Source organism: Geospiza fortis, unplaced genomic scaffold (genome assembly GCF_000277835.1).
Source record: "Geospiza fortis unplaced genomic scaffold, GeoFor_1.0 scaffold16, whole genome shotgun sequence".
NCBI lineage: Eukaryota > Metazoa > Chordata > Aves > Passeriformes > Thraupidae > Geospiza > Geospiza fortis.
In genome coordinates this window covers 7,983,859-8,001,534 of record NW_005054302.1, presented here as the reverse complement: position 1 = coordinate 8,001,534, position 17,676 = coordinate 7,983,859, and the positions used below count along the sequence as shown (strand labels likewise).

The 17,676-nt window shown below is 35.5% G+C and overlaps 1 protein-coding gene across 1 annotated transcript in view; it reads left to right on the top strand.

Annotated features, from left to right (window-relative positions):
* CNTN5 (contactin 5) overlaps positions 1-17,676 on the top strand; it is a 603,295-nt gene that overhangs the window by 524,660 nt on the left and 60,959 nt on the right. The window contains exons 15-16 of the mRNA XM_031066019.1: positions 13,481-13,608; positions 14,499-14,674. Coding sequence (XP_030921879.1) covers positions 13,481-13,608; positions 14,499-14,674 — 304 coding nt within the window. The remainder of the gene's footprint in view (positions 1-13,480; positions 13,609-14,498; positions 14,675-17,676) is intronic.

The window sequence follows — 17,676 nt, the reverse complement described above, 5'->3', positions numbered from 1 at the left end:
GAAAGAGAGATGCCAACACAGTGAACTGCAAAATGATGGGCAAACTTGTGCCATCTGTCACTACCTGCTCTAAGGACACATTCACACTACCTCCTTTAGATACTTAGCTTAGCCTTGCCAGGTCCCTGGCAAGTAGTTGCCTGGTCTAATAGATTCAGAGTACACAAGTAAAGTTATTAAAAATAGATTTAAATTCTTTTAAATTTCTGGAAATAATTCTGTGGGCAAAAGTGAGATGTGATTATACAGTAAGCAGTGAGGTCTTTGTTGATTCAGTACTCCTCCCTGTCATGCTGAGAAGGGAGCTTGCTACAGCGCAACTATATAAAATTATAAAATAGGGAGTGTTTTCTGATTAGTCTAGCTTTATAATTACAGGACACAACTGCATATCTGGCAGCAGGTTATCCCCAGTGAGTCAGTAACTTTTTCATCCCATTTTCTGTGTTCCCAGCTCCATGCTATCATCAATAATGCACTTCATAGGTAAGTTTAGGGAAGAAGTGAGATGTGGCAACATCTTAACATCTTAAGAATACCATAACATACTATTTTGTGCAGAAAAGAAGAGTTAGGGAAGAAAGAATTAGAAGCAAGTAAGTTTGAGAAGGGAAGTAGAATTTAGGCAAATAAGGAAATTATATCACTGAAGAAGTATCATGTTCTTGTCTCTATGCTGATGAGAGAAGTTGGTATGAAGACAAATAGTAAACTTGTAGCTGTGTGCCATGTGAATGCTCTAATGCTGCTTTGACCTTCTCAAACAGGAAACAAGAGCCAGATTTTAGCATTAGAATTTCCCATTATAATTACAACAGCAGATATCTTTGAATGATTGCATTGCTACCACGTCACCAGTCTGTAGGTGTGACATAGCTAATGCCACACAAAAATTTACTTCTGCCTCTAGACCAATATGGACCAATATGAGATCCTCCCCAATGTGGTGAGGCATTGCAACCATGACAGTTTATATCTCGAAATTAGCAACCCACAACTGATAACCTGTATCATGTGGGAGTATGTGGTCTGCCCAGTGGGATGTAATGATGTATACCCAAACTTACCATGATAAATAAATATTGGGGGGCATTAATTCTCATCCATCAGAGAACCTGTGGCTGGTAGAAGCAAGAGAAATCCAAGAGTCATCCAAATGCCTCAAATGATGTAGGCATTCAACACCACAAAATTAGCATTTGCATCTTCTCTCCATGCACTTTCATTGGTTCTTGCTGGCTCCCTACTCCTCTCTGGGGCCTGTGACCACCACAAATTTCCATTCATGCACAAGCAATAAATGCACTGAGAGACAAGATGTAGAGTTTGTGTGTGGCTAGTTTGTGCATAAAGCAAAATAGACTTGGCCTGAGGACACCATTTTTTTCATGTAGAGTGTTTCCCCCAAAGAAGTCTATGACCTTCTCACTGTGCATGATGGGTCACCTGTGCATGGGACACCTGATTCTAAAACAAGAGACATCTTTGGCAGCAGTCTGGTGGAGTAGCACAGATAGAGTAACTGACTTTTTTTTCCTGTTCCATTATTTTTGTCATGTTTTATTGCACATAACTTATATCACTGCAGGTATTCCATCTATTATCTTCCATGCACAGCGATACAGCTATAGATAGATACAGTTTTAAACTGAAGCGCGTCCTACTGAACTGTTATTCCAACCTCTAATCAAAATTTTTGAGTTGTGGCTGAAGTGCAAGATATTCCAGAGTAAACTAAAGCCTCTAAGGTTCAAACAACTCTAATCAATAAATTGTTTGTCAGTAAGAACTTTGTACCCTTTTCACCCTTAGTGGCAATGTGGTTCTCTGAAGGGAACATGTGTCTTTTTAACTGCCTTTTCCACTTAATAGACTGTATTTCACCTTGTGACATGAGAATAAAATAAATCTTGTTTTACCTAGTTTTCCAGCCATGGTACCCATTTTCCCCACAGAATGCAAAATGAACTCATCTGACCTGAAAAGTGGAGTCAGTAAGATCCTAGTTCATTTTAGTCAAAATCCCATTTACCACTCCTACAGTCTGGAAGTATTTTTGTGCTGAGCCAATGCTTCTAAACTGTCTCTCTGCTGAACTGATTGTCTCTCCTTCCTGCAAGATGTCTAGATACACAGGTCAAGTTGGTTCTTTCACAAAATGTAAGAAAATTAGTGTAGATCTGTCAGATTTACAGCTTAGTTAGATATATTTTCTTACTTCTCATAAAGGTTTCAACACTGCATGACCCTCTAAGTAGGATCATTAACCTGTGGGTTTACTATTAAAAGAGAAAACTAATTAGATAGAGTTGTCCATTATTAGGAGGAAAGATAGTATTCCAGCAAAGCGGTCTTCCAGAACAAATTCTCCTCCAGTAATTTTGTATGTGCTGCAGAACAGCATGGCCTTTGCTCTGCACTGCTATTTATAATCAAGGTTTCTGAAACCTATTCTTGCACCAATATCTTAATAAACAATACGGTGTTGTTGGTAGAGGTATGGCCTTTTGAGCACACCCCTTGTCGAGGATGCAGTCAGGAAGTGTGTTGAGTGTAAATGATGTAGAAATCCAGAGCTGTATCACAGAAATAGGTTAGAGATACATTATGGAACTATAGATGAATGGAAGGTTGTTTATCAGGTGTGCTGCAGACTCCACACATTTTTTGTGAAGCTTGTTCTATCCCACAGATTTCTCCACTGAAAAGCTCCTGTCTAAAGGTGTGAAGTAGTATGGAGTAATGGAGCCATGAGATAGCTTTTTGCCTCTATCCTTTGCTTTCTTTCTGGATGTAGCAAGAGATTATTGAGATCTTTCACATTACTGAGATCGAATTCTCAGTGAAGATGATAGAAAAAAGAAGTGCTGGAATTTCCAAGGGTAAACTCAGAAATATGACAGAACTAAGCAAAGAAGTAATGACTGCCTCTTATTGGACACAGCATGGTGATCTCTGATATGAATAACCAGAGAGCCTGCAGGGACATCCTACTGCAGAGCAGGACCAATTATTCTATTCTATCACATCTATTGCTATACTAATACATGCCATTTTTATTGTGTACAATCTACCAAGCTTATAAATGCTCAAAATTCTCTAAACATCTCAGCAAATGTATTTTAGGAGGTAATCTATGTTCAAATTATTCTTTTCCCATTTTCAGAAGTTGATTTTGTACTGAAAAATTATTTGACTGTGTCCCCTCTAGATCATGTATCTTTCATGAAAACAGTGTGTCAAACTCATTTGTAGTCTAGCTGAGACCTTGTGGTTATTAGACGGGGAGTAAATAGTGTCTATTTCACAACAGCAATGGTTGGAAGGCCAGCATTTCTGTGAAGCACTGAATCTTATATTGACAGCTCTAAACAACTAGTGAAGAACTTGTAGCTATTGATCCACGCCCAACACACATCATGCTAATGGAATCTCCTCTCCAAAGAGTTTCTACCTGGACCAACATGCAGTAGGGGCAGACTTTGCACACTCTTCCAGAGGCAGCATAATAATGAAAGCCATCAGTCTTCATCTTCCGGAGTCCAGCAGTACCTACCATATGGTAGAAATATAATTGGAGCTTCTCCAGTTGACAATGGAATGAGTTTGATGTGAGGATAAGGCAGACATTGCCACATTCATCTGTTCTGTCTTTGTACTACTACTGAGATCAGATATATGAGATGGTTGAAACAACAGTTTTGCAAAATTCATTCAAAAGTAACAAATTAACAGAATGCTACATTAATAGCATTTATCAGTAGACCATTAAAGCTATCTCAGCCCTCCCATACCATGATCATATAAATCTCATTATCCTGTCTATTTCTGAAAATGTCAGGAAAGAATATGCTTTCTTTGGTGTGTTTTGATGCATTATATGAATGGGACACAGAAAGTTCTTATCCTTTTCAAACCTCCATGCTAGCTATTCTACAAGGATTTACAATCCTCTTGCTGATTTGATTCTCACCAGTCAGCTTCCTTCTCAAGTATCCAGCCATCAGTTTGACTGCTGGTCCTTTACCTCCTTGCTTAGGATTAGGGCATTCAGCTCCCCATATCATTTCAATACTGACTATCAATGGGAGAGAACACTAGTAGAAAAGTAGAAAACACCTCCATCAGTGGGGGGGTCTTAAACTGTAATGGTTTGGTTTGGTTTTGGTTTTTTTTTTTTTTTGGGGGGGGGGGAACAACAACTGTTTGTCTTTATTTTTCTTGAGAGCAAGGGTTTAATACAGAACAATCATTTATTCACTTCTATCCAGCTCTTCTATTCACATGAAAGCAGCAACAGTACATCAAAGGAAAGAATTTTTCAGATGAGGGAAATATTCAATTTCATTGCTGTGTTACATAAAATACCACCTGCAGTTACTGTTCTAGTAGTGCTGTAGAGTCAACAGTGGAAAGCAGGTTCCATCTGACTGGACATCATTACACAGTTTACAACAATAGTGCTTTAGCTAGATGACAGCTAGATGACACTCATATGATAACCATATGAACACTTCCCATGTAAGCATATAATTAGCAGTCTTCAATTTACAAGAATATAATTTAAATGAAATTTAAGTTTCTGCTCTTTATATTATATTGCTGAAGTTAATGTTAACTCTTCAAGCATAGCATAGTTTGGCTGTTTTGAGATGTGTTTTATCTAGTACAAGCCATAATAGAATCATGTAGTTGAATGAAATTATGTTATTTTACACTGGCTGAAGATCTGCCTCCTTGAGCACCTGGTTTATTTGAATTTTTCCTGTTGCAGATAAGGTCTGCCTTTGAGTATTAATGTTACTTTTCTAACTAAAAAGTGAAACACAGAAATATCTTAGACTAACTAAAGTTTCCTGTGTATTTTTCTTTTCCTGGAGGGATCATGCAGTCCTTGCAGAAGTTATTATTTCTTAAGATTCTGAGTAAAAGAGAGTAAGTTAATAATTCATTGCTGTCACTTAGAAACATGGAGAAAATTATTGTGATAAAGCTTTTCCTGAAAAGAAGGAGCCTTTTTGCAGCAGGAGAAAATTTCTGACATTGAAACAGTGTGGAAAAAAAGAGGAATACATTTAATTATTAAATATATTTAAATATTAAAATATATATAAAATTTAAATGTGTCAAAAGTATGATATGGATTTTAAAAATATGAAAGAACATTTTAATAATTTTAGAGTATTTTCAGCATGTTTAGAGATAAATTGCTCTAAACCAATTGTATTTTATAAGGGCTTTTAAAGGAAGTCTTGGAATTCAATGCAGGGCAGAAAAGACCTTAAATGTCCTTTCCTAACAATTTCTTGAACAAGTGTTTCTAGAACACTTATCCTCATATGTCTTCCGAGTAATACTCCCAGGTCTTTCTTTGCACAAGACGAAACACATTTGAGGGTAAAATATTTGAGCAGCGCAACAAAGTACCAATTAGTAAAGTGATATTAAATTTTCAATATGTACCAACACTTCCTCAAGCCTACCAGTAAAAATGTAGAATAATTTAAATACTTGCCTGGTGTATAATTTCTCTAGCTAATAGATTACTGATCTGAATTTCTGTTACCTTTATAATTAGGCTCTATTTCAGTTTATTACCTCAGTTATCTTGTTTATTACCTTAGAAATTCAATTTTTAGCACCTTTCTATCATCCTTGGCATTGGTGCTATTAATAGAGTCTTTAAAGCAAACTATGTGCTTAAGTTTTGGTTTGAATAAATTCATTAATGCAAAGCATGATTTAAAATAATGACCAGCTGATTTGTACAAAGAAAAAAGCACCCCCAAAGACCCTTCTGATTCTGACATATCAGTGTTTTCCAGACCTTACTGTACAGAAACACCGCAGAGATCATATTTATTCCCTGTGCCTAGAACAGAAGCTACATTTTTTAGCAAAAAATAACTTCTAGTGTCATCCACATGAAATTATATTTACATACATGGACAACATTTGCATCAGGGAGAGCTATGTATTTTCATGCACAAATGTTCCTGTGCAGCAAACAGCAAGGACAAATGAGAGGCCTGGCTGTGGCACTTTGAAAGAAACTGCCCTAAGACAGTTTGCATAGATTAGCTTAAATAGAGCTGGAAGTACTTTCTGGGATATAAATAATAAAGTTTAGTGTATTCCAATGACCTAAGATATAATACACAGGAATTGCGCCATGATAAATGTTTAAAAACGTGAAGTGAAGAAAATCCAAATAATTTCATGCTTTGCCAAGGTGATAATGGGACCCTGGAAAATGCTAAAGATAGATTCTGAAAATGTTAGGCTTTGTGTTTTCTCAGAACAGTGCATTCGTGTAAGCAGTATGATAAATGATATAATTGTTAGATGTGATGATTGTTTAGTAATTAAATATAATTATTATATAATCATAAGAAGAATCATGAGAAACCACATTGGGAACTTAAGGGGCTATGTTTAGCTGAAATCTATGTATACAATAGAACAATATAAGTTTAATGATTAACATGTAAGTTATGTAACAATAGAATATAAAAACCCGTTCCTCTTGAATGTATGGCGGAATCAAATTTGAGGTGAAAACACTCCTGATTTCCAGAGCTCTTAATAAAAGCACCTACATATAATTGCTTGTGTGATTATATGTTTCCAAACGATAACAAAGGGACTATGCCAAATATAGGGTTTTTTCCTAATTGAATCAAGAATATTAAAATAAAAATTACTCTATCTAGGGTGATATTATTAAAAAATTAATATAAAGAAGATTGTCTTTTGCTTATCTAAGTGGCCTTACTATAGCAATGACTCATCCATTTTCTGTAACCCTTAGAGGTTTGTGCATCTATTATGAAGGAGCAAGAGAAAGCAAAGGGGAATGAGATAGCCCAAAGCCATTCAGGGAGAAATAAAGGTTTCAACTATTTACAAATACTTGTTCTGATTCCTTGTAGTCTACATTAAAGGAAACTGACAGATCCCAAACCCAAACTAATGTCAAATGACAGATTGTTCAGATCAGAACTCTGCAAGGGGCCACAGGCTAAATGAGTCAGTGCAGCTTCTCTCCATTTGCATCTTTAAAATTCTTATTTCCAACATGCAGACAAACCAATTTCATACTCCTAATTTTAGATCCAAATGAACAATGCAGGGGATGATTTTCTGACCACCAATAACTTTCTTTATAATTCCAGTTACTAGGTATTAAAGTTTGTAAAGGTTTTAACTAAATGTTATGCTTCCCTTATTGCTGTGGTTATATCTCTAATGTGCAATAAAAAATTTCTTTGGTTTGAAAGCCAAAAGAACTAATTGAAAATAGAGAAAGATAATAGTATCTACAGCCTAACTAAACTACCCATTGCTAATTCTTCCCACCAAAAATGGCTACACATCTGACTTCTGTTTTTTCTTACTCTGTAATTGTTATTTAACGAATATAGAACTCCAAGTATAAGCTCCCTGACATTAATTTCTACTAAGGTTCAGACACTGTGTCCCTGTCTGAAGCACTGTGCAAGAAGTGCTTAGTAAAATCCCGACTTGTTGTGTAACAATTCTAATGTTTACTGCCTCAACTGCTTCAGCATCCAGAAACAATTTGTACCACAGCATCAAGATATCTGCTTGTGAGAATTTGCTATGAATGATGCAAGAGAATGAAAATTAGAGTTTCCATTTCTCATTATCTGAATCTTGATGGAAATCTCTGCTCTTTGATCTAACTTGATATGGAGAGCAAATGCACATCCTGGCCCCAGTGGGTCAAGGTAAAACTGTTCCTGGTGATAAAGAAGGCCAAAAATTTCCAGCATCAATTTTCAACATACAATAGTATGTCCTCTACTAGGTGTAAATAATATCTCAGAATTTCTATGGTGGCTTATACCTGATGTTAATGAACTAATATTTTTTTAGTAAGACAGGGGAACAGTAAAAGTATCTGCACTACTAATACATTTCATTTATACTAAAGAATCAATCAAAGGAAAAATTACATGGCAGGCAGAATAGATCTCCTTTTTTATATCAAAACAATGATGTCTGTATTTCCCATGTCTTACACTTTCCTCTCAACATAAGACCAAAGTTTACAGTCAAAACACTCAAAAGTTTTCTGTAAACAGAGCAGTAGGAAGGAAAAAATTGCTACCTTTTAATCAAAATGCTGTTAAAAAAAACCAAAAAAAACCAACAAAACAAAACATACAAAACTTCCCATACAAGCAACTCTTACATATCATATCCTACTCCCATTCTCTAAATCACATGAAACCCAAAGGAAGCTGAGCTTTGCCATTCACATTTTTGGGGACCTTACACTCTGTTCACTTCCATCAACATGTTCCTTACCTCCTGTCAGTCAGAAGATTAAGAGAAGGCATTTCAGACTGTCAAATAAAGGATGCCCAAACACCATCCATAAGAAAAGATCCTGCATTTCTTGTGAGCCTCTTAGTAAACAATTGGCCTCAGAGAACACCTTTCTATTCATGTCAACATCCCATATGCAAACAGTGTTGAATTTCATCCTTCCAGATAAAGCTGCACATTCTTTATCAAAGACTTACTCTCCCTGGTGCATACATCATTGCTGAAAGAAGAACAAAATTGACAAAATTCCTGATCTGAGTGAGCTAATGCATTTTTGTTAAACAAATGTACTAAGTGTGTTTTCAATCTAAAGTGTTACTGGTGAGTATAAACTTTGAATAGACTGCAATATTTTTACAGGTAAAATAATAATTTGTAAATATTTTTTGAAAAGTATAGTTGTTGAGTATTTTCCAATGTTAATCTAAATGCAATCCAGAAGCCTTAAAGAGGAAAATTTACCCTCTCATTCATATTTCTGTGGCTTTTTAGCAGTTCTCAAACTAGTTTAGCGTATTATCAGTCATTAGCAAAACTGACATTATAGAAATTCTACTAATATGTATGTCCATATTTGCTGATGTTCTTGGCAAGCTGGGCATCCAACAGCTGCACTACTTCTGATACAATCAGAGTAGAAAATTATAATATGCAGAGATATAAGACACACTTTGAAATCACATTCCATTTCAATTTAGATCTTTTAATTATTAATTTGTTGGGGGGAGTTCAGCTTCACTGGCAGTGAAGCTTTTGGCTAATTGATTTCCATGTCTGGGCTTTAAGCACTTACATCCTCTCACAGGTCTTCTGTCATGTGTGTCAGCCCAGTGCAGGTGTCTAATGGCTCTTTCTGCATGAGCAGGTATCAGGGATCAATAGGAGAAGCAAAAAGTTGATACTATCCACACTGTCCACTCTCCAAAGTTTCTCTTTGGAATAGCTCTAGTTCCATTCCACAGATCGAGTCCTGTTTTTGTCTGAAAAGCAATTGACTCCTCAAGCATCCCTTCTACTTTAGTATCAACTGAAGTTCAGGTGCTCAGACGGCTTCATTTCAGAAACAAGCCCAGAGCAAGTGGGAGCAATGAGGAAATTAATTTCCATGTCTTGCAGCAGCTGGGATTTTGTCCCAGAAATTACACCAGATCATGAAATGTACTTATATGTGGGGAACTAAATTAAGATTTGAGGGTGAGATTCAGTTCCAGGCTGAGATCCAAAGTGTGGAAATCTGCAATGTGAATTAGACATATGCACCTTTTTACCTTTAATAGAAGTTGAACTGACTGCTGACAAGATTCATGAATTATTAATCAAACAAACAGCCTCCAGAACAAAAGGTTTTCTTTCCTCCCTGGTCATCATGTTGATCTTTCCAAATGTCAGCTTGATTATAATTAATCTTTCTGAATACTGATGATCAAAATTAGCCTAATTATATTTCCTCAGCACTTCATGTATTAATACTTCCATAAAGAGATGCACGTTGGTATCTGATGTATTCTAGGGTTGCATTTTCCTTTACTGCATGGTCCTCTTAGTTCAGAGTCACAACTACTGCTTTTCTACCAAGCTGGTTCTCAGTTGCTGTCTCAAAGAACCATTTATTCAATCAAATTTTTAGCAGCCTTTTTGTATCCTGTTAACTTTGAAAAATAATATCATAATATAAAAAACAATTTCTCTCTCTGAAAAAAAGAAGTCTTCTTCAATCACTTTCTTAAAAATTCTTAATTTTTTGTATTAGATGTGTTTAAGCCACCATGGGAATTTCAGCATGAAAATCATTCTTGGAACCCATGGAAGATTAAATCTGCACTTATTTTCTCTAGAAAATATTTCTTCTTATGGAATATTATAATAGTTTAATCTCTTTCAGTGTACTTAAGTTAACCCATGTTCAATTTTATCTGAAGTCCATTTGCTGTTATATCTTACTTCCACTTTCCTAGCAATTACTGTTAAAATCTCCGTTGCAGTTGATCTCAACACATTTTTGACATGAGATGAGACATTAACTCTCATATCCTTTTCTTCATGTTATTAGACAGATGAAAACTCTTTTTTACTAAGACACTGATTTTGTGTCACTTTTTTTCAGAAACCTTTTATGGACAACATCCATCTCATTTATGTGATTACAATAATTTCCAAACTCTCACCGTGATCTCTCAACCATCTTTTTTCTATTTGTTAATCTATCCTCATCTGTGCCTCAATTTCTAGTTAGTTAATCATTTAGGGTTGCTTCTTTTCCTGAGTTATTCTTAATTCTACCCCAGCCCCATTTTCTTCTCTTTACTTACCTTCTATTTGTGAAGTGAAAAAAACTTTTTGCTATGAAACTTTTTTGTTAAAATATGTAGACATGCTATGCAGGTGGTCTCTCTGTGACTGAGAGATATTGGCAGGGAAGGAGGAGAAGTCTGTGATCCTGCTGTGTGCAGCAAGTATTGTATGCATAAATAAAACTTTTCAGTTTCCATCATAACCAGGCCTCTGGCTTTTTTCCTAAACACATACAATAAAAAGGGAGAACAGACGAGTGCTAGGCATCTTAAAGAAAATATTAATTTCTGAGCCAAATAATTCACCAGCAAATGTGTTTGCAATTCCTTTGATTGAGTGATTACTCTTTCTCTCATGGATAACAGGAGGTTTTAACTACAGAGTAATGTAGTTAACAATATACATAAGATTCATTGGATAATCTTCTATATGCATCTAAATTTCTATTCCTCCAAGGTCAGAATTTCAAAACTGTTTTATATCAGGACTTAAACTGTGTATAAGCTTCTATAATTTGCAAACGTTAAAGGAATATCCTGGGTTTTTTTCTGATCCTGTCAGTATATTGATGAAAATTATCGCAGTTCTGCCAAAACTATTGCCATACAAATGATGTCATCAGAGCATTGAAAACTGAGCATGTTGATAGAAATTTTTATTTTAAATTACACCAAGAGAAAATGTAGGAAGCTTGCATCCCTGTCAGTTTCTAAAGCAGAATGTTTCTTCAAAGGTGTGACATACTGTAACAAAGTTTCAAGACTTCTTATTTGTTAGAAAAAAATCCAAACCTTCAAAATTCTAACACAGAGTCATTTGCTTAATACCATAATGCTTTCTATAAAATTACCATTACACAAATAATGTGACTCAAATACTGGTGTATATTTTTTTAGAGCAGGATGGGAGATGCATCATCAGGTTGTACTGGGGAACCCTTGAGTTGACATGTCCTTCCTCTGCCCCATTCACTTTTGAAGCTATTTTTTTCTTCTGCTGATTTTTCACTGGAATGAAATTCTGTTTTCTCCACCATAATGTTTATGAACCTCGGATAATAATCCACCATTTTTCATAGAGTTAGAAAATAGGGGATATTATTCTGAGGGAGGGAGGGAGGGAGGGAGGGAAGGAAGGAAGGAAGGAAGGAAGGAAGGAAGGAAGGAAGGAAGGAAGGAAGGAAGGAAGGAAGGAAGGAAGGAAGGAAGGAAGGAAGGAAGGAAGGAAGGAAGGAAGGAAGGAAGGAAGGAAGGAAGGAAGGAAGGAAGGAAGGAAGGAAGGAAGGAAGGAAGGAAGGAAGGAAGGAAGGAAGGAAGGAAGGAAGGAAGGAAGGAAGGAAGGAAGGAAGGAAGGAAGAAAGAAAGAAAGAAAGAAAGAAAGAGTAATGCAGTTTCATATTAATGATTTAATTTGAGCATATTATTGAATTTTAAGCCTATGTAAATCACTTCTAGTATATATCAAAGGTAACAACTGTGAAGTTTGACACATACAGCCTATAAATGTAATTCCTTCCCTCTTTTGCTGCTGAAGAGCCCAACCCAGTCCTGTCAAAAGTGCCATACTCCTGATTAAATACTTCTCAAGAGTAAAACACAACATTGTACAGTACCTTCCATCTAATCATAGACTCCACAGAGGACTCCCAGCAGGAGGAGTGTCAGTCGATACTGTATTACCCAGAAAGTCCTCTCTGGACAGGTATACCTAAAAATCCAAACATCCCTGGGAAAGAGCCACCCACCTACTTATTTAGATTCTCTAACACAGAGGCCTTACCTTAGTTTTCAAATACAGGAGAAGGAAGCATCCCATGTCCTCCCCCACTTCTATGGGATACCTGAAAGCATTTGCTGAGGATAATCTGCTTCCAGTGTCCGTGCTCCCAGCCTACATTTCCCAAGACCTTTGAGAGAGTCATAACCACTACTCAGCCTGGGAAAGGATACACAACACCTGCAAGCAGGGCTTGGATTAAATACCATCTAAGAGCTGTCATATTCCTTTTAGGCTCCTAGTGCTCTGCTAGAAAAAGAGCCATGATTATTTACTGCTCTTCCAGACTGCACCTCCAAGATAGAATAAATTTGGTGTCTTTGTCATTTTAGAAGAGCAAAAAGAGTGTTAATTTACACACTGCTTCATGGATTTTATGATTAATATTGTGCAAGCAAAACCAAAATTTGAAACTACTAAATGTGAGCAGCTAAACATTTCTCATGAATATGCTTTAGTGGGGCTACTTACCAAGAGGTATAGTGGAGCTGCAATTATAGACCCAGAAAAAAACAAAAAAAAGCCCATCTACAAAAAACAAAGATTATTTAAGTCCCTTTGCTACACTGTGCTGTGATGCCATAAATCCTCTTTTGATCAGATACAATTATAGGGGTTTTTTCTTGTCTTTTAAATTTTGCTTCCCACTCTTCTCAGATCTGATTTCTAAGGTCATTTTTTTCTAGATGGAATAGCCTGTGCTTGATATTGAAATGTGATTTAACAAAAATATAGTGGTGAAACTTTGAAGACAAATTATGAAGGATTACCTTTTTTACTGTTCTACAAAAGTTTCATTACAATTCACCCCTAATAAGTGTCAAAGGATACTAATCCACTGATTCTTCCGTGAAAATTTTGAATTAAGGAAGGACAGTAAAACGGATTTATTAAAAGCTTTTTGAAACAGAAGATAATTCAGTTATCATCTTCATCATCCATTGCTACAGAGGCAGCAGTCCTTAATCCTATTTATTATCTCTGAAAGATATCATCATTGAATTTGGCTGGTAGGATGGGAGAGATAGTTATATATTTATGGACTTATCCTTTCCAGGATAACTATTCTTCCACATGGGAGTCTGCGAATCCTGAATGCTTCCAAGTCTGATGAAGGGCGGTATTTATGCCAAGGTGTAAATGTATTTGGATCTGCAGAAATCGTTGCATCACTATCTGTTAAAGGTATGAAAAAATGCTTTGATGGTAATGATGATTTATTTCAACAAATAAAGCAGCATTCTCCAGGCAGAATAAAAAAGCATTTCCAACAAGCCAAGGGGACTAAACTCCATCTGGTCAAACATTGAATCAGATTGCGTACTCCAGCTGTTTTATTGTAGATGTGCCATAAGAATTAATATATATATTAAATCACTCAAACTATGAATAATTCTATAAGTAAAGGAATCAATATTGCTTTTAACATATTTTATCTTTGGGAACTCACTTACCCCTAACTTTTTCTGTATGAGAAGAAACCTTTAAATTAAAGTAATGATTGTATCTATATAAAATGCAGAGAAAGGTAATACCTTAGAAGATTAATAATAATACTAACACTACTGAGTAGCAATTAATTTCTGAACCTTTTTTCTTTTTCATTTTTCAGCTAAATTAATGGATTTTCTCTGCAGATGTTCAAGCCTTTTGACTTCATTTTTCAAGCTTCTTCCTGTATTTAGTAATCCAGGAAGCATCCTTTATTATTTTATGTGACAAAACTGAAATTTTCATACAATCACAAGATTCCAGGTGCTGCAGCCTCAAAAAAAAAAAAAAAGCTTTTCCTGAAACTGGTAAAATTAATTAATTAATTAATTAATCCACCTCAGATGTCCCATAGATTGCTGTTTAGGATTCTGCCTTATTGACTCCATTAAACTGTCTGTACCTTCTGATCACCATTGTCATACTTCAGTGTGTATTATGAATATCTTTCAGTATTTGACTGTCTGCAATTCATACTAACAAATGTAGTATCTGGGGAGACTCAGCATCAGTCAATCCTATTATTTTGGTCTGGCCCTATAAGTTAATTTCCATCTGAATGTTCCTAACCCTTCTGTTTCCAGAACCTACAAGAATAGAGCTGACTCCCAAGAAGATTGAGCTAACGGTTGGAGAGAGCATCGTCCTCAGCTGCAAAGCCATTCATGACAGCACCATGGATGTCACCTTCTACTGGACACTCAATGGGCAGCCAATTGACTTTGAGAAAGAAGGTGGACATTTTGAAAGCATCAAGGCAGTAAGTGACCATGCATTTGTCATCTCTGTGCTGGGAATTGATAGAAATTTGCATGATTTTATATGTCTCCCATTTACCAAATTTTGGCCAAACTGAGAGATAACTGGTCTCAGTAATATTGGAAAGAAATGTTAGATAGAGGAGGTACAAACTGCAGATCACTAGAATTACTCCAAGTAGTATTCTTCAAGAAGATATTAAATTTAAACTGATATATCATATTATTAGTGATGTATCAGATAATCTTTGTGAGGGAACAGAAAGGAGTTTTCATCAAATCCTACTTACATTCTTCTGCTGATTTTAATATAGAAAGGATGCTGCTATAAGCATTGATGTCTCTCTCACAGATAACATGGCTGTTGAAATGCCCTCACCTCCCAACGCTTTACTTGCCTAGAAAATATTTTAATATCTGAATAGCAAGGGCTATTATGCAAGTCAATATGAATCATATGGACAAAAATATGCACACCAATTTAAAATATTGCTACTTGAGTCAAAAAGAGTTTCATGTGATCAAATGGTATGATGAAGAATTTCAAACCTGTCTCATGTAAAATGATTTGAACATTTCTTAGTAGAAAGAAGTCTTTTAGTGTGAACAAGCTTGGAAATGGAATCTACAGTAATTTAACTGAATCTTGCAACTAATGAAATGTAAATCAAATGTCCATGCTATGTTAACGGAGAGAAATTAAGTTCATAAAGGTCAGGAAATTTTAAATCTTAATGTATCTCATTTGAGTACAATGTAGAAAAGTTAACTTTGCATTAAAAACCTTGTCAGCTGCAATCAATTTATTCTTCTGCTTGCCTATATGGAAATCATACTCTTTATAGAAGTCATATCTTCTTGGTGGGGGGTTCATATTTTTAAAATTTGAGTTTACTTCAATAAAACTTTTAATCGAACAACATTAGCTAGGTATATTTTAGAGGGAAGGTTCTTGGCATAGTTATCTTCATCTGAGGAATATAGCACTCAAAACAACACTAGGTAAGGAAAACTTTCACTCCTCTTTAACTTCAAGATCATTCTTTGATTCAAGAAAAAACCCTATTATTAAAATTTACTTCAAATTATTCCCCAAAAAATGAAATCTAAAACAGGCTACATGATTCTTTCCTTGTATTTCAGCATCTCTCTTCAAGGGAAATTTTTAATCAATTGGAAAAATCCACAGGCTAGGAAATTTTCAAAGTAATTTCATACCTCATGTCAAAATAAAGCTAATTTAATATAATTTAGCATATGAAAAAAAGAGGATTTTGTAGATCTCAGTCAATAATTCTTCATTAATTTCATTTCTACAAGAGAAAACCCTCAAATTGATAGAAATAAGGCTTACTCAAACCAATCAAAGACAACATCCTATTTTCAGACAAATGTTCATGCAAATCTCACTAAAATTACTGACTGGTTTAACTGTCCTGACACAATTAAAATTTGGCCAAAACTTGATAGATTTAACCAACTATTTGAGTTTCTGACCTCCTCCTAACTGTACTGCTAGAGTGTTACTGCTACTTTACTAAGTGAAAATAGTACTACTCACAGAATAAGCTGGGTTGGAAGGGGCACACAAGGATCATCGAGTCCAACTCCTGGCCCTGCACAGGACACCCCAAGAGTCACGCCATGTGCCTGAGAGTGTTGCTCAAGAAGTGTTGTTCACTTCTTGAACTCTGTCAGGCTCTGACACAACTTCAGGCCTTGGGTCTTGTCACAAATGGGAAGAGATCTGCACCTACCCCTTCTGCTTCCTCTAATAAGGAAGTAGATGACAACTTGGTTTCACCTCAGTCTCCTCCAGGCTAAACAAGTCTCTCATAAAGCAGTGGCAAAAATATCTTGATTTTTGCATTGTCCTGAAATGAAGCTAGATCAGTTGAGAGACGCAAATCTTGAAAGTGGTAATAAAAACTGTGGTAATACAGGAATTTTTTGTGTGTTTTGACACAATTCCCATACCTACTCATTTGTGGAATATTGTCTGTTGTATCTCATTATCATTTCTGTTAATGACACGAGAATGAGAAATTAATCAAAAGGTAAAAAATTTATTTCTTTACTTCAATAAAATCTAAAGCATGACCAGGTACTGGGGTCAAAGGAAGAAAAAACTCCTTTTTTTGCTGTCAGGTAATGTCCTTTAACCTATCCAGTTTCAACGCTGGGATACACAATGAATTAAAGCCATAGGTTTATGAATGGAGAAAAGAGGAACTTGAAGTCTGATAGAGTTCTATCTATATCCCTTATATTACTCTTCTGTATGAAACACTTCAAAATTGCATGAGTTGATCCTGAACAAAATGCTTTTTAATGGAGTACATTTAAGAAAAATAATATCTTTTGTGTGCATGAAGTCACAGAATTACATGTCCATTTTTTCTCCATACACTGATACTTCATCAGTTAAAAATATTTTCAGGCTTGCCTGCAGTTTGGTAATTTGTTTTAAAGCCTGACAAATTAAACATTATTTATATGGCTTTTTTTAATAATAAAACCACTATAAACTTCTCATCACTGGTTGCACTGCTCATACTTTCACTGTGGCAGACCCAAGAGTTAAGTATGATGAGCATCTTGATGCTTAATGCAGTATTGTAAAAGCTATCACCAAAGTAACACCTATTTGGGCTGTAGATAAATTTTTACTTACTAAAATTGCGTGATCCCTAGCAATTACACTTAAAAAGAAAATTTTCTCTTACTAATAACTTTACTATTTTTGTTTTGAAATTATATCAGTAGTTTTTGTACCAAGTAAAAAAGCTGCTATAATTTTTCATATTGAGAAGTAATTTTTCATACAAACTGAAGGTATTTTTGCTGTTCTTTACTGAGCTATCAATGATTTAGTGCCCATACCAATTTAGGTACTTCAGAAACTTGCCTGGCAAATAGATGTGTGATAAGGATGTCAAGTTGTGCATGAAGTAAATATTAAGGACAATAGACCAGCTGATTTCCACTGCAGATAGAAGTCTAG